This window comes from Manis pentadactyla, chromosome X (assembly GCF_030020395.1).
Source record: "Manis pentadactyla isolate mManPen7 chromosome X, mManPen7.hap1, whole genome shotgun sequence".
Taxonomy (NCBI): domain Eukaryota; kingdom Metazoa; phylum Chordata; class Mammalia; order Pholidota; family Manidae; genus Manis; species Manis pentadactyla.
Window position 1 is genome coordinate 7,930,122 of NC_080038.1, and position 23,154 is coordinate 7,953,275.

Sequence of the window (23,154 nt, forward strand, 5' to 3'; positions counted from 1 at the left end):
GCTATTGTTTCTTTCAGAAATTACCTGGCTATTCTCACATGTGGTCTTAACCCAGTGAGATCTGATGCCTTATTTTTATCACAGCTATTTGGTGATGTGCCATTTACCTATGAAAGGACATGACGTTTATGGATAACATAGCCCCAGTCTCTGTGATCAACGAAATTGCCCAATTGATTTCCAAAATGATCCCAATTGAGACTCGATCTGGCAAGTTACTCATGAAATCTATTGGTGTTTGGTTGGGATTGCACAGCATTTACAAATCAATTTAAGCAAAATCCCCATTTTGGACAAAGCTGTGGCCCCCAGCCCTAATAATGAAATATGTGTTTCTCTTCATTTATTTACGTCTTCTTCATGTCCTCCAGGGTCCTGGCAGGAAACAGGTGGTACACTCAAAGTAAGACATTGATGAATTTAGCAAAGTACTGTTAAAGGCAGTTTGGACAGGATTTAGGGAAATCAGATGGGACAGTGCAGCTCTTCAGTGGGAGTCTTCCGGAGCGCAGGCCTGCCGTGGGAGTGGAAAGAACAATTGGTGGAATCTGGGAAGAGCAGTGGTGAGGAGCGCATCACCTGACAGGAACCTCATTAAAGGGTTGCGGGCAGTACAACAGTTCCACAAAGGGAGGGAGCCAGGTGGGTAAATACCCTGACCTCTCTCTCCATTGGCCAAACCCCACCAGCAGCCTGGCAGTGGTGGATGAAGTTGACACCGCTCAGCCTCTCGGGGCACAGCACAGGGAGAGAGAGAAGGAAGGCACGCAGCCTGGGAGGTAAAGCATTATCGTCTCCCCGACTCCACCACCACCTCCTTCGTTCCTATGCATTTCATGTCAGTTTTCTTCCCAAGTAGTCCATATTTTTGTTACTATTTTGAAAGGGATTTATCTTATGACCAATCTGGGTAATTGTTTAAATGTGAGAAAGCTATTGATTTTCACATATTGAAGAGCATTTGACCTGGGAAAAGTCCAATATCTTTTCAGCACTAATTTCATTATTTGAAGAAAAAAGTGGTTAATAAGATGTTTACTTCTTTTCTGTATTTCATAAGACGGTACATATAGAGCAGTTAAAACAGTGTCTGGCTCATAACAAACCCTCAGTAAATATCACCTGTTATCATTATTATCTAATAGTTTTTCAGCTGGTCTGCAGCACCACTGACTTTTCAATCCAGTTTATTAACCCTGATCATTATCAGCTGATTTCCCTGCAGCAAACTTTGCATCTTCAAATTCTCTCCAGGCTGACTATGTGGGCTAATAAACTTGAAACAAAACGACCTCTATTTTGACTTTACTTCCAAAAGGCCCCAGTTATCAGTTAAGAAGGGACCAATTCTCACGGGGACCCCATTTTGAGAAGCAAGGCTTTCTATCACACAGGACCGCAAGTGCAGAGGACCCTCTTCAACTGCACTGATCCAACCGGAAGCTGTGCCACGGCTTAAAAGCCAAAGTCTCTTTCAGTTGGCTGAAGACACAACAAGGTCTATTTAGACATCTATAGAACAGTAGTTCTCAGCCTGGGGTGCTTTTGCCCTCCAGGGGATATTTTGCATTGTCTGGAGACATCTGTGATTGTCACAACTGGCCTCTAGTGAGCGTAGGTCAGGGATGCTGCTAAACATCTTACTGTGCAACAGAGAACGATCTCACCAAAAATGTCAACAGTGCTGAGGCTGAGAAGCTCTCCTAGGAAAAAGGAGGAAGATGGGTCTACCAGCTTGTTTGGATTTAGAGGAGACATTGCTTCAATTATGGTGGTAGAAATAAGAGGAACCTGGTGCTTCTGCAAACCTCATGTCTGGGGTGATGTCAATGATCATGCTCCTCCCCCTTCCCCCACCCCCATCCCCCACCTGGTCTTTGCACTTGGACACCCCGGGCTGGCTGCCCGGAGTTGCTGTGACTCTATGCTTCCTGAAGCCCGTCTCTTCAGCTCAGGAGACGCCAGACCTAGAATTATTCCATGCAACCAAGAAAGGTATTTTAAACATTGGGATAAATTTGAATAAGTTAACTAGTTGTAGGAGCCATTCTCAGGGAGTGGAGAGGGAACCCAAATGATATGCAAAAAAAAAATATTTTTGGGGGGAATCGAAAGAAAAGGTTTGGTAGTCTAAAACGTCAATTATTCAAAGACAGAGTCAAACTTGTAATAATATTAGAAATGGTTTCTGGAGTATGCCTCTTGTCTACATAGCTTTGAGGAAGTAAATACCATTGACGGGTGTTTTCAACAGCACAGTTCAGAGCTATGTTCCCAGCAGATTTTGAAACTGCAGTACTCTTCTTTCTTTGAAAGAGAAAGTTTGGTGTTTTCTCTTTATCTTAGTTTATGCTATCGGGCCCATCTCAGGCTGACCTTGATATCTCTCATGCTGTGCTCTCTTCAACCAGACCTCTATATTTCATTTTGGAAGAAGACTAAAAATGGTAAGAACAGCTAAGAAATTCCTGAGAAAGTGTTATCTATAACCTTTGTGGGGAAGAGCTGAAACCAGCTGGCAAGAGTGAAGTTTAAGAATCTGTACTTTGGTTATTTTCTGGGGGAAACGTCTTCATGATATTTCATAATCAAGATTAATCATGCGGGTATTTCATAATTTCAGAGTATTCGATGCTTGCTCTATCAACTTCTTACAAGAGTGAATGCGTGCTGTGGTGATGAGGAGCAAGTGTTTGAACAGGGGAAATAGCTTCTATGGACCTAATTTTTTCACCTTCTGTTTTTGGCTTTCAAGCCATACAAATCAGTGAAGTTACTTTGTGCTTTTTACAGCGTTTGGTGTTATCTGAATGAGTATATGTGCAGGCGAGCACTCAGGACTGGGGCCGAGGGGGTCCTGGGCTCGCATGCTGTCAAAGTAAACCAGAGCTGGGTAGTAGTTCCAGCTGTAAAAATAGGTTTTGTTCAGGAGCTATTGCAGTAGGGGGAAAAGAGACGTCAGTATAGAACTGTGCGCAATTCCAAATACAGCATGGACATGTGGGGCTTTATAACAAGGACCAGAGTTGGGGGTCAGTGGACGGAAAAATGACTAAGAGGAAACATCAGGGGTAGGGATAAAGCAACTTGGCAGGATTCTCACTGAAAGCAGGCCAGGGAGATCAGACATCAGCTGGAGGGGAGGGTGGCAGTGGACAAGGGGTTTGATCAGATATCAGCAGTAAAGGATTCTCCCTAAACTGATTCAACAGGATTCTTGCTAAAACTAGATGGACACGGAAGGCCAAAGTTCAAGGCCTAGTGGCTTAGAGGAACCTGACTAAAATTCAGTCAAGGAGAGAGGGTGTGTCAGTGCCAGCTCTCCAGGTCACTAGCTGGGGGACCTCAGGTCTGTCACCAAAGATCTCAGACTCAATTTTTTTGACTATAAAGTGAGCATTATAATACCTCTCTGGTTGCCTTCTAGGGCTATTGTGAAGCTCAAATAATAGAATATATGTTCAAGTTCTTTGCAAGCAGTATGAGTTATAGGTATGCCAAGAATTAATCAAGAAAAGACACCAGCAGCCTTTTTCTGAAATTATTTTGTCACCCAAATTAGATACGATGGAGTGCATTCACCAGGAACCCACTGACTTCTAGATCTGAATGTTGGCACCAGGGCTCATTTTGTGCCTAAGGCCTAATGAAAAGTACTAAGTATAGAAACAACTGCTTCTAGTTTCATTTCCTAGCCACTGGGATGTCTATTTTTACACAAACCCATGCCCACATCTGCCTTTGCCCCTTGAGGGGTAGCATGTGAGGACTGATAATAATAGAGTTCATCTCTATTGACCACTTACTGCAAGTCAAGCATCATGCTAAGGGCTTGATGTCAGTGTTGATGTTTCTCCTTCAGAGCAGCCTTACAAGGTGCAAATGAAGGAGCTGGGGCTTCCAGAGGTTAGGGGGAGGGAGTGGTCTTGGCTGGAGACCCCTCTATTCTACTTAGACAAGCCCGGCACACGGTGACCCACGAGACACTCAGGAAATTTGGGCTTCAATTATGTCTTATTACTTCAGAAAATAGGAGAAATTGGTACATATTTTATAAGAAAAGACATGAAGACAACTTTCAAAAGAAGAAATACAAAAGGCCAAAAACAAATTATTCAACATTTAAGTTATATGTCAGATCCTTTGATATGGAAACTCTGCTTCTAGAAATGCTTCTTGAAATGATCAGGAATGTGGCAAACTATTTACAAAGATAGTCTATGCCACATGGCAAATAGAATATCTCATGTCCAATGCTGGGGAAAGGTTAATTAATTGAAGTACACCTGTTAAATGGAATATTATATAGCCATCATAGCAAATTTTTAAGAAAGTACTGAATGACATAAGAAAATACTCGTGATAAAATGGTAAATGAAAAAAGCAAGCTAAGAACTGATAGATACCATATCTTCCCAGTGTTTTTAATGCACGTGCTGAATGCTTACTAAATGTTGGTTAATCTGTGATGATGGTTGACATGAATAAATGTGTTACCTATTTTGCTTAATAGTGTCGCCAAAGAGCCCTGCATTCTAACCCTTTTACAGTTGAGAAATCAGAGCCTCATGAGGTAAAGTGATTCACCAAAGTCACAGTGCTCTTACGTGGCAGATTAAGAACTTAAAAATCAGATCTTTTCACTGGCAAAGCCCTGGCTAGTACTAAAATGCCTCTCACTGTGTGGAGATCAGTATTAGGAGGAAACATGCTAAAATACAACAGTAGTTAAGATATTTTAAAAACGGTATTCTCCTCCCTATAGCAAATTTCTTCACGGCCAAACAGATGACAAGGAATGCACTTACTCAATTAAACCTGTCTATTTAAAAATTTGGAAGACTGTGATAAAATTAAAAATAATCACCACAGGTTAATCAGCCAGTGTCTTGGCACTCCAAAAGCAGATCATTTCTTAGAAGCCCACCAAAGCTTCGGGCTGCAGTGGTTAAATTATGGCCATTGGCCATAGCCAGCCTGCCACCTGTTTTTGTACAACCCACAAGCCAAGAATGTTTCTTATGTTTTTAAATGACTTCAGAAGTCAGGACACTATTTTGTGACCCATAAAAGCTATGTTAAATCCTCATTTCAGTGACCACAAATAGTTTCATTGCTCATGTAATATATCATTTGTGATAGAGACTGTATGGCCTGCAAAACAAAATACATACTCATGGGTGTAAAGTCAAGTAAGATTTACTGTCTCGGGTCTTTGGTGTCTGTTGCGATGCATAGTAGCTGTTGAGTTTCTGGTTTTTTTAAGACTATTAAAAACAGTCTGGGCAAAAATGGTAGGAAGTAAGTGATGAAAAGTATGTTTTTAAAGTAGTGGGTTAGATGCTGGTACTTACGTTTTTTGTTTGTAATGAGACTGACATGGTAATCATGCTTTACAGAGATTGGCCTATAATTAGAAATAATTTCAAAATTTGCAAAAAGGGGGATATTTGCTTGTAAATTTATTAGGGAAATCCCAGTGGAGGCTCAGTCTCTAAAACAAATAGCACTTCAGTCACTTCCCTTCTTCACAGTGCTTGGCTAGCCTTTAGGGTGATGTACAGGACACATACCTAGTTATCAGACAATTCAGTGTCCTATCAAGAGGGCGAAAGGTTCGTGAACTCAAATTCTAGGGTTCCCGCAATTGCTCCCCCACTCCTTGCCCTTTCGTGTCCGTTCTCCGCCCTCTCCAGCCAGCCATTCCTCTGCTTCAGCTCAGCCCACCCATTGCAGGATCCCCACCATGATGTGAAATCCCTTGCTTCCCCAGCTTGACTGAAGCCGTTCCCTCCACCAGAAAGGCATATCCCAACACTTCCTTTTCACCTGGGGCAACTAGGCATTTCCCTCCTTTGTGATCTTGAAAATAAATCAGAGGAGCAGACGATCGGTCAGAGCTGTCATGACCTGCAGCGAGGCCCACAGTAGCCCACAGGGGATGCCCAGTATGTCGGCCTTCTGACTGGTTGGCTGGGTAAACTGAGTGGAGGTAAGCATACCAGCAATTGTTCCTAGACCTCCAATATTCCCATCTCAACATGAATTTCCTTTAGGTGAAGAATTTTGCTGAAAGGAATGAAATCTAAGCAGATAGTAGCTAGATGAAGAATTATAATAAAGGCCAGAAGGTGAATGCCGATTACGGAAAGGTGAGGAGGCTGTGGGGCTCCTTGCTGCCACCAGGTAGTCACCGTGGCTTCCTCATCCAGGCCCTCTGGCCCTCGTGGAGGACCCTGTCCCCCTCCTCCTCTCCTCCCTTGGAACCCGCAGCATCTCTGCCGTCTCCTCACTCTTGGCGGATTAACCATCCCTCCTGCTTCACTGAGAACATCGCAGCAATTGGAAGGGGAAGTCCACGTGGTCCCCTCTCCCTGTATACCTGCTTCTGCACCCCTATGTCCTGCTTCACCTCCTGTCCAGTTACCTATTGCTACTCAGCAGATGACCCCCAAATTGCTGGCTTAACACAGCAATGATCCTATACACTTGTGTGTCGTGGGTCCCGGGGTCGGCTGGCTCAGTAAGGTGGCTCTCTGGCAGTTGTCAGTGGGGGCCGGCCTGGCCTGCACGCTCACTCTCACAGGGCTGTCCCCATGTGTCCTCTCCCATATGGCGGCTGCGGGGTAGAGGACGTCCTACTAGGCTGGAGGCTCAGGACCCCAAAGCAAATGCAGGGAGCACCGCCGAAGATGAGCTAGGGAGTGGGTGGAAATGCGACCACCTTTTCTACCCGGGCTGCGGATGTCTTGCAGCATCACTGCGGCTGCCACTCTCCGTGAAGACAATCACAAAAGCCTGCCCAGGTCCGGGGGTGCGCGTGTCAACAAATCTGTGGACCCTTACGCTAAGGCTAGCATTTCTACGCTCCTCGCTAAGACCATCTCCCCGCTAGCACGCAGGGGCTCCTCCTTGCTCGCCTCCTTGCGCCTGTAATTTCTGCTTTCTCTCTACATCATCAGTATTATTCCTGCTTTTTTGGACTCTTTTTTCGTTCTCACCAGCATTATAACATGCTATTGTTTCTCGCATCCTAAAATAAATTCTCTTGACCCTACTGGCCCCGTGAAATACTGCCAGAGTCTTTGTTCCCTTTTGCAGGAAACTTCCCAGAAATGTTTGCTGTCTCCAATCCCTCATTCTTCCAAGAGCTTTGAAGTCATATTTTATTTGGCTTCACCTTCAAAATATATCCAGTCTCTGGCAAGTTCTCACCCCCTCCATCCCTGCCAGCTGGGTCTTTTGCTCGAATTACTGTAACAGCCTCTTGCCTGGTCTCCATGCTGCCACCCTTGCTCTCGTTGTCGTTTCTCACCACAGCCGCCAGCATGATCCTTCTGTCCTGCAAGTCAGACCAGGTCAGCCTTCACCTCAAAAACCTGCATTCCACTCAGTAAAAGCCACCATCTGTGACCAGCTGACAAGGCTCTACATGCTCAGCTCAGCCCTTAGTCTTTGACTTCATCTCCTGTCGTTCTTCTACACCCCTGGTCCAGACACACCAGCCTTGTGGCCATCTCTGGGATTATCCCAGCATGCTTCCACCTGGGGGCCTTTGCATGAGGCTCTTCCCTCCGCATGCCGGGCTTTTCCCCTGCATGCTTCTGCAGATGGATCTGCCAGGCCAATTTCCTTCTTTCCTTGAGATCTTTGCTCAAATGTCAACTTCCCAGTGAGCCCACCCAACCCCCCTCATTTATAGTCACAACCACATCTCACATTCTTGATCCCCTTCGCCCTGTCCCATGTTTTCTTTTTCCATAACACCACCTACCATCCGTTACAATTATTACAGTTAAATATTTCTGAGTTTATTATTTGGAGAATATGAGCCCCTGAAGAGCAGGGGTCTTTTCTGTTTGGTCCACTGATGCAATCCACTTAGAAGCAGGAACCTGACACAAAGCGGATATCAATACATACTTGTTGAGTTTTTCATTTTTTACAATTTCCAATCACATTGTAATGATGAGGTTCTATTACTTCTTCTGTAATTAAAAAATAATGTTTGGTTAAGACAATACGTGTTCTCTGTGAAAAACTCAAAGAGTAGAGAAGGATATAACAGGAAGCTAGAAGTCTTCCCTTCCTACCCAGCAAAGGCCCCTTCTTAGCCCTGCCCAGCAGGGATCACTGCTGAAAGTCTCCACTGTGTTCTTCCATACTGTTCTCTGCAATTACAGATCAAATATATGTACATCCAGTCATCATAAAGGGATCATTCGCTATGTTATTTTGATGCTGCTTTAAAAATTCATTTGGTTTCTTAAAACTTTCAAGTATATCTTGCACAGCTTTCCATGTCAACAGCTATAGTCCTTCCACATTTGTTTTAAAGGGATGTTTGTGATTCCGTTACTGCTGGTTTCCCATTTTTATCCCAAATTGATAGATTGTCATCCATGCCTCTCTGATCTCTGCTTCCTCATCTGTGAAATGGGAATATTTATGCCCTTTCAACTTCACTGTCAGTGTTAAGAGATGTAATAGGAAGAGTGTGTCCACCTCAGCATCTAGCACATAAGAAGTATGTGATACAAAGCAGCCATTATAAAATACAAAAGCTCAAATGACTGATTACAGTTCAATGTGAAGTCTACATTTTCCATCTTAACAAGGTGACTGAGAGAATAAAACACCTGTGCATAGAAAAACCAAACATTCCCAAATTTACCGTAATTAGCTAATTAAGCATCCAAATATACCCATTGTATTTGCATGTGTAATTATTAATTACCAAAGCTGGGCCTATGTCACAGTATATTATGCTATTTTACAAGTCAAATTACTGAAAGGGACATGTCTTTAGGCAATCATTGTCAAAAGACCAAGCAAAACACAAAAACACGGATTACTTGAATGCAATGAAAAATAGCATAGACCTCAATGCTGAATGAACTCTTACATTTAAAAATAACATTTGTGGAAGCTAAGGTCCCAGCTGCAGTCTGAAGCAGGTAGACCGCAATGGTTTGATAGGGTAAATTTCCACACTTAGGGAAATTTCCATTAGAATAAAGGAATACTCCACATTTTCAATCATCTTCTCAAGGTTATCTTTTAAGTTTGGAAGCCTCAAAGGTATTATTTTTCTTTAAATAACAAATTAGAAAGACTTCATTCATTGAGCCCATTTTCCCCCTCACCTGATTGATCAGAGCCCACCTCTCTCATTGCAGTGAACCTTCCCTCTGGCTTGGATCTTGAAAAGTAAACCTGCTGGCATCTCCAGGTTCTAGGCTTCCAGTGCAGCCAGCATGGAAAGCCAAGAGATGTCCTGCCTGGCATATGCCCTTCCAAGGGCCAGATGGGCTGGGGCTCAACTCCTGAGCAAATGATGACAGGGACAGTCCCATCCTGGCTGAGCCTGTTCCCAGGAGAGACAAATTCAAGGGATTTCAGATTCAAGGAGACAGAACTGAGAAAAGGGATGGTACAGGAGTCCCTCCATTGCTCTACTTCCCACCGCCTTGCTCTGACACCATCCCCTTTCTCTCTGTGGCACTTTCCCTCTTCAACCCTTCTTTTAGAGGCCCCAAGCCCTCCTGGTCTCTCCTCAGCCCCTTGTCAAAAACCTGATCGTTGGCAAAACTGTACTATTTATGATCATTCAGTGTGAATCTTCCCTGGGATTTTAAGAAAACTCAAAGCCTTGATTTATCCAGCAAATACTTATCTTGTGCTATGTGGCAGGCATCAAAATGACACAGTACATGTAAAGACAGGCAAGGTTCTGGACCTAAGAGTGTTCACCACCTAGAAGGAGAGATGGGCGAGGTGTTGGCATGGAGACTTCTGGAAAGGTAGCATAGCATAGCAACCAAGAGTGCAAGCTCTGTGTCCCAGTTGCTTGGGGCCAGTTCTATAGCTTCGGCCTTTGACCTCCCTCATTGTAAATGAGCCTATCTTTTAGAATTGGGCCAAGGCTGAAATAATTTGCTAAATGCTTTTGGTTGAAATTAGCAGCATCTGAATGGACATACCGGCTTTTCAGTGAATATAATTTCTTCTAATATTTGGCAGTCCGGGACTGAATTTGCTTAGAGTTAATTCCATGCACAAGTTTAATGCAGCCTAAGGTTTCCTCTAGACCAGGGCTCTTCAAACACGTGGGCCAAATCTGTCTGCCCACCAGTTTTTGTACTTGTGAGCTAAGAATGGTTTTTACAACTTTTTAAGAAAGTTTTTACAACTTTAATTAGTTATATTCTAAATGGTTATTTAAGTACCCACATAATATCTTCAATTTTGCCTAAAGTATCTACTACCTTGCCCCTTACAGAAAAAGTTTGCCACCGCCTGCTCTAGACCAATGTTCTCTAATAGACCTTCCGGCAGTGATGAGCATGTTCCTTATCTGCATACTTGAATATTGTAGCCTCATGCCTAATGTGGTTTTTGAGCACTTGAAATACGGTTAGTGTGACTGAGAAACTGAATTTTTAAAAATTGTATTGAATTTTAATTCATTTAAATTTAAATAGTCACCTGTGACTGGTGGCTATCATATTAGAGCAGCTCTAGACAATTCTCAGTCAAAAGATTCTGTATGCTGTCAATGTCTCTCTTTCTCAATCTAATCAACTCCCTAGAGGCTGTGTGAGTCGAAGGGAAGGCAGTGCTCTTAATCAGATTCTTTGCCCTGGACCAGCTTTTATTGTCTGCTGGAAAATGCTTAATGGAAAGTGCTTGAAAAATACATGTATGCATCCACTTAGGTCCTCTTAAGGTTCCTGCTTTGACTTTATCCATTACATCTGCTTTAGTTTGGGATAAAGCAGTTGGCTTTTTCAACCCTGTAAGACCCCAAATGAAGGAAGTCTTCATCAGGCTTAGAGTTCAAGCTGTAGGCAGAGAAAACCTCACTTGGCAGACAGTACTTCCTTCCATCTCTGCTTGCAGATGGCTAGTTCATTTCCCTCCTAAGACTGCTAACGCCAAGAAGAAGCTGTCAGCACACATCATCGTTATGAATATTTCCCCTTAGGGTAAAGCCGCAGTTGGCATTTTGGGGCTGTAACATACAGCATGGTGACTGGAGTTAGCAGGACTGTATTGTATATTTGAAAGTTTTTAGCGGAGTCAATCTTAAGAGTTCTCATCACAAGAAAAATAGTTATAATGATGTGAGGGGGTGAGTGTTAACTAGACTTCTTATAATAATTTCACAATATATACATATATCAAGTCATTTTGTGCAGCTTAAACTACTACAATGTCATATGTCAATTACGTAAGTTAATATCTCAATACAACTAGAAAAACAGAAGTCAAAGTTGGCAGGTGTTCTGCTTTCCAAGGTACCATAGGTGATAGTTGTATCGAGTGTTTTGCGACAGTGTAACATGGGTCAGCAGCTTTCCAGACTCCGATATCTGAGTTTTTGGTGCCCAGAATCCAGTGACATCAACATTACACATTTTAGGTTCTCTTGCGGGCAACAATTTATTTCCAAGTTCTAAACGCCACACTGAATAAAATTAGGTTTGCATTTGTGCAGTAACAAATCCAATTAATACTGGCTTAGCTTAACAATTTTATGATTTATCATGAACTCCTGTAAGTGAGAAATTCAGAGCCCTTCTTTATGCTCTGCTCTCTGAGGTCATGCAAGGGTCTGGATACTCTGGATCAGCTGCCTTGTGGCTCCACCATCCCTTGCACATTTTCCTTATTTGCATTGTCCAAGATGGCTGGCCATGACATCCAAATTATAAGAAGCCAGATGGAAGCAGACATGAGGAAGGGCAATGGCCCTGCCGTTTAAGGATTTGTCCCAGAAACTGCACATCTGACTTTCTTTCATACCACATTGGCTTTAACTTGGGTGTATGGCCACGCTTAGCTGCAAGGGAGTTTGGGAAATATAATCTTTTCCAGAGTAGCATATGCCCACCTATAAGTGAAGATTCTTTCACTATGAGATGGGAGCAGGGGGAAACGATATTGGGACATATATAACAATCTTTGGACTCTAGGAGGATAATAAAAAGAATTAATTTGGAGTATCAGAAAATTCCCCGTGGAATAAGAATAGCATGCAGTTAAGCTGCACATGTATAAGTGTCAACATCTTGTCTGGAAAGAATGAATGCATTTTAAATCTGTGTAATTTTTCTCTCCTCCACTAGATCTTGAGCTCTTTAAGGGCAGAGACTGTGTGTCTGCTGCCCTATTAGTTATTCAATAAATATTTGTCAAATGAAAGAATGAATATAAATTGGCAAAATTCTGATTATTTTAAATAAATTTTTTCTCACCAGATACTTGGTACAATTTCTAGCTTAGGAACTGCTGGGGAATTTTCTGGCCCACGTTTGCTGTCTTGACCCAGGAGGGCTGTCCAGGTCCTTGGTGTGGCCCATGTTGTTGCCATGTCTGTCATTCTCTCACAGGGGGTCTTCTCCTGAGCCCAGCACCTGCCTCAGAAGGGTACATAGTCGTGAACTACCGGGCCTGGACAAGGACCCAGCTCCTCTGACCTTCAGTCTAGAGTTATTTCCACAGCCTCATGTGTCACCAGTGCAGTAGGAGAGGAGAGGAGGGAGCGATAACTCTGTCTGGGTTGATCCCAGAAAGCTTCTTGAAAGAAGATGGGTTTGAACTTCACAATACAGAAGCAAAGCTTCTGAAACCTTCCCCCCACCAAGGAATCCCTGGGCAAATAGAAGAGGCAGAAAGTGATCCCTGGAGGGCCTGGGGGTGTAGCCTGAAGGAACCTACTCCAAGGGGAAATTTCTTTTAAATAGTTTGCTTTATTTCATTCATGCATGCATTCGTTGCTTCATTCATGTATTGAGCAAGCATAATGTGCCACTAGTTAGGTGCCAGGCATTCTTGCACACTGGGACACAAAGCCCTGCCCTCTCGGTGCTTACATTCTCATGCACAATCCGTGGTAAACACATAAGCACATAAGTTATCAACAAGATAAGTTCTAATTGTGCTAAGGGCTATGAAGGAGATAAAGCAGGGGTGTCCAATACAGAGTACACATTCCTCTCTGTGCCCCAGCTGACTCGTCTGGAAACTGGAGAGCATGATGGAGGTCTGCAATCCCCAAATCCCCAAACTGACAGCTTTGTCTCAACTCAGCGGTTGGCCAACATGACATGATCTGAACTCATTTGAAGGCACATCTTGACCTGAACTGAATGAGCTAGTTCTCTTTCTTTGTTTGTTTTCTTAATCCCACTTTGAGTGGCCAATCCTGTGGTTCCCTGCACACATTTTTGTGTGTTTGATTATGGGATGCTGCCCCAGGCCCCAGTAGGAGTATTGCATACCTTCTAAACTCTGAAAAATTCTGAATTTCAGAATACATCTGGCCCCCAAAGGTTTTCAATTAGGATTGAGAATCTGTAGTACCACCCTCATGTGGTTATTATGAGGGTGAAATGAGTTAATATACGTAAAGCACTGAAAATGAGGCCCAACATAGAGTAAGTTAATGCATGTTACTGTGATTATCACTATTATTCCATGGGAGGGTATTTAGATAAGCTGGTCAGAGGAGGCCTCTCTGAGGCTATGTCACTTGAGCAGATCCCCAAGGGATGAGAATGACTTGGCTGTGGGAAGAGGAGAAGAAAGATAATTTCAGGAAGAGGGAACAGTGAGTGCCTAGACTGGCTCAAATGCAGAACAGAAAACAGGCCAGATGTCTGGCATGTGGTCACACTAGGGGAAGATGGTTCACGATCAGCATAGGCTGGAGTCAGAATATGCATGATACAAGCAATGGGAAAGACTTCGAATTTTACTCCAAGTATAATAGAAAGTCATTGTAATTGATCTGATTCATGTTTATAAGGAATGCCCTGCTGCCACTTGATGAGTGAATTGCAGAGGACAAAGGGCATCAGGGAGACCAGTTAGGAGTCTATTGTGGCAGCCCAGGTGTGACCAAAAGGCTAATTGGAACAGGGAGGTGGCAGTAGATAAGGAGAAAACTGGACAGGCACAAGGAAAAGTTTAGAAATGAGGGAGAAAAAAGACTTTCTGACTCATTTTTCTTTCTAATTTGTTATATGTCCAGGTTAAGTATTTCACAGTCATTGTCTCGGGGCATTAAGGTCAGTTGCTCACTAGACCAGCTCATACAGGCTTGCCAGAGCAACTCTGCACATTTCTCCCTGCTCTGCACTCCATGACAACACACCGGCTGCTCAAAATTGGCATTGGTGGGAGGATTTACACTATGCAAATTGGCAAATGCTCCAAACCAGGACTTAACACATCAGGGATTTGCACGGACAGTGGAGGAAAGCCAGTTGTTAAATCATTTACTAGCACACTGCTGTGACTTTTTGTCTAACTAAAATTCCTTCATCTTAGAGCATCCATTTCCCCTGATAACAAAAATACTTAAAGTAGGTATTTCCTGGGAAACTCAGTTTGATGACTGCTGTCTCAGTCATTCCATGGTTTTAACTCAGCTAACTCAGGGATACTCTCAGCTCCTCCCGGGGTCTCATCTGGGTTCATGGGAATGGTGTCGGAAGTTCAGAATTTGTCCTTGGTCCATTTTGGCCCGCTCTGGAATATAACTCACCTCCCAGGTCCACAATATCAGTCTTAGCAGCCTTACTTGTAGCCTTCTGATGGTGGGATTCGAGAACTACCATGTCTTCTGACAGAAGCAAAGCTGTGGATGGGATCCAGGGTCTGGGATCCTATCATCAGGAGCCATACAGACAGCTCACTTTTCTTCTCTCCTTCCTCTCTTCTAAAGCCCTTTCCCACATCTTGACTCAAACCCTCCTCCCTGAGTGGAGAATGTTTTTCCTAAATATTTGAGTAAGCCTGATGCTCGAGATGTACCATATTTATCTGAGGGCTTCCTGTACCCCCTGACATATTGCCATATCTTCCCAGGCTCCAGAATGAGAAGTAGAGCCTTAAAGGCTAGCTGGGTTTTGGGGGGGGGCAGAAATGGTAAGGAAGAGTGCTCCACATGGGGGCACCTCCAAGTCAGGGACTGCAAGCTGGCCTTGAGTGTTTAGTGATGAAAGAAGCTGGTGGTGGAGTTGTATGTGGTCAGCCCAGACAAGTAGATAGGGGCCAAATTATGGAAGACTTTGGATGGCATGATAAAAAGTTAGGGCTCCTTCTAACCCTCCTACACCGCTGGTGGGAATGTAAATTAGTTCAACCATTGTGGAAAGCAATATGGAGGTTCCTCAAAATGCTCAAAATTGACTTACCATTTGACCCAGGAATTCCACTTCTAGGAATTTACCCTAAGGATGCAGCACTCCAGTTTGAAAAAGACAGATGCACCCCTATGTTTATCGCAGCACTATTCACAATAGCCAAGAAATGGAAGCAACCTAAGTGTCCATCAGTAGATGAATGGATAAAGAAGATGTGGTACATATACACAATGGAATATTATTCAGCCATAAGAAGAAAACAAATCCTACCATTTGCAACAACATGGATGGAGCTAGAGGGTATTATGCTCAGTGAAATAAGCCAAGCAGAGAAAGACAAATACCAAATGATTTCACTCATCTCTGGAGTATAAGAACAAAAGAAAAACTGAAGGAACAAAACAGCAGCAGAATCACAGAACCCAGGAAGGGACTAACAGTTACCAAAGGGAAAGAGACTGGGGAGAATGGGAGGGTAGGGAGGGATAAGGGCAGGGAAGAAGAAAGGGGGTATTACGATTAGCATGTATAATGTGGGGGGTGGGGGAAAGGGGAGGGCTGTGCAACACAGAGAAGACAAGTAGTGATTCTACAACATCTTACTATGCTGATGGACAGTGACTGTAATGGGGTGTTTGGGGGGGGGACTTGGGGTAGGGGAGAGCCTAGTAAACATAATGTTCTTCATGTAATTGTAGATTAATGATAACAAAATAAAAAAATAGAATTAATTATTATAAGCAATTTGGAAAGATGGATAATAGACTTGACTGTGAATGACAGCTTATGGAATCAGTGGTTTGTCATCCTTTTTTGTTTTGTTTTGTTTCTGAACCTGGACTCTGAATAAAGTTTAATAATGTTATAAAAAAAAGTTAGGGCTCCTTCTGTAAAAAATAAGAAAAAGAAAACTATTTTAGATTCCAGAGCAATGAAATCTGGTAATGTTTGAGAAGCTTGATGGTTAGGGCGGATTGGAAGAGCAAGAGCCTAGGGACAAGGAACAGGCTTTGCAGAGGACGAAGGGTGGAATGTCAACTGAGATTGTGTCAACTAAACTTGGAAAGCAAGGAAGGTGTCAAGAAGGACAATGAAAGAGGTCAGCTGGGCTTAGTGAATGTTTTTAAGGATGGAGAGGAGGAGACAGGGTGGTGAAAAAGGAAAAATAGAGACAGTGTTGTGCTTCTAACTTCCACAAACTTGAGGCATGTAAAGATGTGTGAAGAAGCTCTGAGATCCTTCTGAAACATTTTGCCTTAGAGGAGAAGCAAGCTGAGGGGGAAACTTGCTTACTTATCTCCTATTACAGGAATTGAAGGAAGTAGGCATTTGGTTTATCAGCTAGGAAGGTAATTGGTTGACTCAGTTGACAGGACAAAAGCATTAGTTGAGCTAGAAGCCTGTTGTAGAGGTACAGACTGGATCATCCCATGGATAAGCACCACTTAAAGCCATTGTTCTGGAGTAAAATACTTTGGGAAATCCTGAAACTTGAGAGCAAGTCTATGCTTAAACCGCCTTCTAAGGCAAGGCAAGTTTAAGTTAATATGGTGACCAGTAAAGCTCTTAAGTGCTTCCCATATTCCCTTTTAAGGTCTTTCTCCCTAGGGTCCTGGTATCTCTTATGCTAAACATGGATGCCCAAGAATCACTGTTATAAATAGATTTCTCCATCTCCCAATTTGCCTGAGAGAGCCTTGGTTTGTACCTATAGTCTTGGCATAATTATTAATAGCTCCCCCCTCCTTTTACTCCTGCAAATGTCCTGCCTCTCTACTCTCCCCTTTCCAAATTTGCGTGACAGAAACCCAATGTGTAGGGAAAATGTTCATCCCCAAATCATCCTGGAGATGATTTCCAAGAACAATCCAAGGGGAAAACCAACTTAAAGAATGGCAGTGCCAAAATGGCAGGAGTCAGGTGACCTTGGGCAAATCAGCTAATATTACTGAGCTATGTCTTAATCTGTAAAATAGGGCTAATGGATCTCCTTTATTTCCTTCCTTACTTAGGCATGAAAATCCTGAAAGACTCTTTGTGAAGTGTACCAGAGCAGGCTTAGCAAACAGTAATTGCACCAAACTCTTAATCGTATTCTTCCTACTGTATTTGCATTTAAGAATTCCTCCCTCGCCCCCATATTTCAGACTTTGGCAGTTAACTGATGGCTCTTCCATCTAATCACTCTAAATAACAGTGAGCAGAAAAATGCTGCTTCTATCACCTTAAGAGCTATGTAACTGATAAGCTAAGATGCTAAAAGCTAAATATTGCTGTAACCAAATTATTATGAGCTTCAGTTACTGACAAATACCGAGAAAGGGTGCTTGTTTAGACAATTGAGAACCAGACATGAATTGTTTTTTCTGAAGTGTAGCAAAAGAGAGGCTGCAATGGGAACTTTCCATTTTGATTCTTGGTATTCTTTTTAGAATGGTGATTTGTTCTTTCTTATACTTGCAGGTGTTTCCAATGTGGACATTCAAGAGACAATTTCTTATCCTTTTTAACATGGTCCTAATTTCTAAACTCCTTGGGGCTAGATGGTTTCCTAAAACTCTGCCCTGTGATGTCTCTGTGGATGCTCCAAATGCCCATGTGATCGTGGACTGCACAGACAAGCGTTTGACAGAAATCCCTGGAGGTATTCCCACCAATGCCACCAACCTCACCCTCACCATTAACCACATACCCGGCATCTCTCCAACCTCCTTCTACCAGCTGGACCATCTGATAGAGATCGATTTCAGATGCAACTGTGTACCTATTAAACTGGGGCGAAAAGACAACGTGTGCACCAAGAGGCTGCAGATTAAACCAAGAAGCTTTAGTGGACTCAATTATTTAAAGTCCCTTTACCTGGATGGAAATCAGCTTCTAGAAATACCTCAGGGTCTTCCTCTCAGCTTACAGCTGCTGAGCCTTGAGGCCAACAGTATCTTTTCTCTCATGAAAGAGAATCTAACAGAACTGGTCAACTTAGAAAGACTCTACCTGGGCCAAAACTGTTATTTTCGCAACCCTTGTAATGTTTCATTTTTCATCGAAAAAGATGCTTTCCTCAATCTGAAACATTTACAATTGCTCTCCCTAAAAGATAACAATATCACAGCTGTCCCCACTATTTTGCCATCTTCTTTAACAGAACTCTATCTTTACAACAACATCATTGTAAAAATCCACGAGGATGATTTTAATAACCTCAATCAACTGCAAATTCTTGACCTAAGTGGAAATTGCCCTCGTTGTTATAATGTCCCATTTCCTTGTACACCCTGTGAAAATAATTCTCCCCTCCAGATCCATGTAAACGCTTTTGATGCATTGACAGAATTGCAAGTTTTACGTCTACACAGTAACTCACTTCAGTATGTGCCCCAAAGATGGTTTAAAAACATGAACAGACTTAAGGTACTAGATCTTTCCCAAAACTTTTTGGCCAAAGAAATTGGAGATGCAAAATTTTTGCATCTTCTTCACAACCTTGTCCAATTGGATCTCTCTTTCAATTATGAACTCCAGGTCTATCGCACATTTATGAACCTATCAGATGCATTTTCTTCCCTGAAAAACCTGAAAGTTTTGAGGATCAAAGGATATGTCTTTAAGGAGCTGGGAAGCATTAACCTCTCCCCATTACGTAAACTTTCCAATCTTGAAGTCCTTGATCTTGGCACTAACTTCATAAAAATTGCTAACCTCAGCATATTCAAACAATTTAAAACATTGAAAATCATAGATCTTTCAATGAACAAAATATCACCTTCAGGAGATTCAAGTGAAGTTGGTTTCTGCTCTAATGCCAGACCTTCTGTAGAAAACCATGCGCCCCAGATCTTTGAAGCATTACATTATTTCAAATATGATGAGTATGCAAGGAGCTGCAGGTTCAAAAACAAAGAGACTCCATCTTTCTTGTCTTTTAATGAAGATTGTTACACGTATGGGCAGACCTTGGATCTAAGCAGAAATAACATCTTTTTTATCAAATCCTCTGATTTTCAGCATCTTTCTTTCCTCAAATGTCTAAACTTGTCAGGAAATAGTATTAGCCAAACTCTTAATGGCAGTGAATTTCAGCCTTTAGTGGAGTTGAAATATTTGGACTTCTCTAACAACCGGCTTGATTTACTCTACTCAACAGCATTTGAGGAGCTGCGCAAACTGGAAGTTCTAGATATAAGCAGTAACAGCCATTATTTTCAATCAGAAGGAATTACTCACATGCTAAACTTTACTAAGAACCTAAAGTTTCTGAAGAAGCTGATGATGAACAACAATGACATCTCTACCTCCAACAGCAGGACCATGGAGAGCAAATCTCTTAGAACTCTGGAATTCAGGGGAAATCATTTGGATGTTTTATGGAGAGATGGTGATAACAGATACTTAAAATTCTTCAAGAATCTGCAAAACCTAGAGGAATTAGACATCTCTGAAAATTCCCTGAGTTTCTTGCCTTTTGGAGTTTTTGATGGTATGCCTCCAAATCTAAAGACTCTCTCCTTGGCTAATAATGGGCTCAAGTCTTTCAACTGGGGAAGACTCCAGTATCTGAGGAATCTAGAAACTTTGGACCTCAGCAACAACCAGCTGAAGACTGTCCCTGAGAGATTATTCAACTGTTCCAGAAGTCTCAAGAAACTAATTCTTAAATATAATCAAGTCAGGCATCTGACGAAGTATTTTCTACAAGATGCTTTCCAGTTGCGATACCTGGACCTCAGCTCAAATAAAATCCAGATTATTCAGAAGACTAGCTTTCCAGAAAATGTCCTCAACAATCTGGAGATGTTGCTTTTGCACCACAATCGGTTTCTGTGTACCTGTGATGCTGTGTGGTTTGTCTGGTGGGTTAACCATACGGAGGTGACCATTCCTTACTTGGCCACAGATGTGACTTGTGTGGGGCCAGGAGCACACAGGGGCCAGAGTGTGGTCTCTCTGGATCTGTATACCTGTGAGTTAGATCTGACGAACTTCATTCTGTTCTCACTTTCTACATCGATGGTTCTATTTCTGATGATGGTTATGATAGGACACCACCTCTATTTCTGGGATGTATGGTATAGTTACCATTTCTGTAAGGCCAAAATAAGGGGGTATCAGCGTCTGACATCACCAGATTCCTGCTATGATGCTTTTATTGTGTATGACACTAAAGACCCAGCAGTGACAGAGTGGGTTTTGGATGAGCTGGTGGCCAAACTGGAAGAACCAAGAGAGAAACATTTTAATTTATGTCTTGAGGAAAGGGACTGGTTACCAGGGCAGCCAGTTCTGGAAAATCTTTCCCAGAGCATACAGCTTAGCAAAAAGACAGTGTTTGTAATGACAGACAAGTATGCAAAGACTGAGAACTTTAAGATAGCATTTTACTTGTCTCATCAGAGGCTTATAGATGAAAAAGTGGATGTAATTATCTTGATATTCCTTGAGAAGCCCTTTCAGAAGTCCAAGTTCCTCCAGCTCCGGAAGAGGCTCTGTGGGAGTTCTGTCCTTGAGTGGCCAGCAAATCCACGGGCTCACCCATACTTCTGGCAATGTCTGAAAAATGCCCTGACCACAGACAATCACGTGACCTATAGTCAGGTGTTCAAAGAGACAGTATAGCCCTTCTTTGCAAAATGTGACTGCTTAACTTACCAAGGAGAAGCTCGGCTGCCTACATTTTCTCATAAATATCTCACTGAAAGAATGTTTCTAAATTCTCCAAGACCTGGGAGAGAGGAGTCACCAGTGTATGACAAAGGAATTGGAAAAGTGGGATTTATAAAATACATCAAGTTGTCTTTCTTATCTTCCTGTGTCTCCATTTGCACTTGAGTCTCTCCCCTCTGCTCCTGTATAAAATACTATAGGGAGAAGGGTGGCAAGTAGAGGACATGGGGCTTTGATCCTCCTCTAATTGTGATTCTTAAATATGCAAACAATCACAAAATTGAGAAGTATTACACTTCTACCCATTAGAAGTACTGTATAGAAACAGGGTAAAAAATGCTCAGGATCTGTCTGTATGACATCACAATGTACTAGAGTTAGTGAAATAAAAACGCAGTTAACTCCTCAACTAATTGCTTCAGTATCATCTAGTGCCCCCTTCTGTCCAGACGGAGCGTTGGCAGCAGACTGGTGGTCGCTGCTTGGGCGCAGCTTGGCCCTGCTGCTGGGTTCCCTTGGGAAAGGCGGAGAACCATCTTTACCATCGATGGACGTAGTCTACTTTCAAATGGAAAACAATTAAGTGATCTGCCTTTATACAAAGTGATGCTATTTATCTTTGAAGGTAATTTACCTTCTTAAATTATTACTATGACTGAATGCCCCACTCCCCCTACCAATTTTATATGTTGCCATCCTAACCTTTAATGGGATGGTATTAGGAGGTGGGACCTTGGGAGGTGCTTAGGCCATGAGAGGGGAGCCCTCATGAATGGGACTAATGCCTTGTATATAAGGAGCCAGAGAACTACCTTGCTGTGTTCCCACCATGTAAGGATTCAAAGAGAAGTCAACAGTCTGCAACCCAGAAGAAGGGCCCTCACCAGAACCAGACCAAGCTGGCACTCTGTTCTCAGACTTCCATTCTTCAGAACTGTGAGAAATACATGTTTATTGTTTAAGCCACCCAGTTTATGGTATTTTGGTATAGCGGCCTGAGCTAAGACAAATATTTTTATCTGCATTGCAAAGTACTGTAGCCAAAGTAAAATTGCCTTATCCAATGGTCTTTCAAACCTCTTTGTTAATTGATTCTATATGTTTGTAATTATCTGCAAGCTTGCTCCATCAACTGTAGATGGTTTTGATGGTAGACTCTAAAAGAGGACCCCAAGAGCATGTATTTATTTATAGTAATCAGGCAGAGATGACAATTATATGTATTCCTTTAAATTTGGAGGGAGGCGGGAGGAGAAACACGTTTACAGACCTTAACACTGAGAAGGGCTCAGTCTTGAATTTCAGCTTTACCACCCAAAAGCAGCAACAGAAAGGACCAGGACCAAGACATTCCAAAGACACATGTACTTCCAATTGGGTATAAGTTCATATGAGTTCAAAGTTTGAAACCTGACAAATTTGCTTTATTTCATGAAAGAAATTATATACAGAGGTGTCTGTGCCCTTTGGAAAATAGTGTGCATGTGTTCAAATCTCAGAGCATTGGCTGGAAGATATTGTGTTGCCTTCATGTATGGAAATGCCAAAGGTTTCACTTTAGGTACAGCTGAAAATACACAGTATATGAATTATTGCCAAAGGACATGTACTCAATTAATAAGGGTCACGAATTCCCAAATTAGTCTCTGGTCCGAATAGAAACATAACTAAGTTCCTAGAGCCAATGGTTTGACAACTTCTGCGAGCTTTATTGTATTTAATAGGTGCCTTTCTTCAGTGAAAGCAAAGACAATGTCATAAAAATCAACTTCTGACCATCATAAATTCTCTTCTATGAAAACACATAAATGCATAAAGTCTAAGCTATTTTGGTGATTTATAAGCCATAAAGCCCTTGAAGACAACTTACACATCTTCTGAAATGGATCAAGAGGAAGGGAAACTGAAAATAGGGCAACTCCAAACCACAGCATATTTTGACATGAGGTTAGGTACAGTGGTTTGTTGTAGGAAACAAGCAAAAGCATATCAGCAGATGGTTTTAGCTTTGATTCCTTTGTCATCTTGACTAGTCACTCCTTTGACCTTCGTAGGGCTTCGTAGAACTCCACAGAGTTCTGTACATTCGCAAATGGCTCTGATCAAACACCACTAACTCGGGCTACCAAGAGCATGTGACTGGCAGGTCCCCTGCCACTCTCAAAGTATCCTGCTTCTCCGCTGACCCACCTCTGGTTGGCTGTGCTCCGGAAGGGAGTGCTGATTCTCCCTAGATCCCACTCCTCCCTCAAGGCTTGGCCCCCAGCCCCTTTCAACCCGCCTGGCGAGGATGTATCCTTCCTCCTCAGATAGATACTGTCCCTCAGCAAGACTTGGG

At 42.5% G+C, this 23,154-nt stretch overlaps 1 protein-coding gene across 1 annotated transcript; it reads left to right on the forward strand.

Annotated features, from left to right (window-relative positions):
* The first annotated feature begins 646 nt into the window (after nt 1-646).
* TLR7 (toll like receptor 7) lies at nt 647-21,432 on the forward strand. The gene is made up of 2 exons (XM_036912973.2): nt 647-1,995; nt 17,619-21,432. Exons 1-2 carry the CDS (start codon nt 1,981-1,983, stop codon nt 20,766-20,768), a joined length of 3,165 nt encoding a protein of 1,054 aa, XP_036768868.2. The 5' UTR covers nt 647-1,980; the 3' UTR covers nt 20,769-21,432.
* Nucleotides 21,433-23,154: the final 1,722 nt, after the last annotated feature.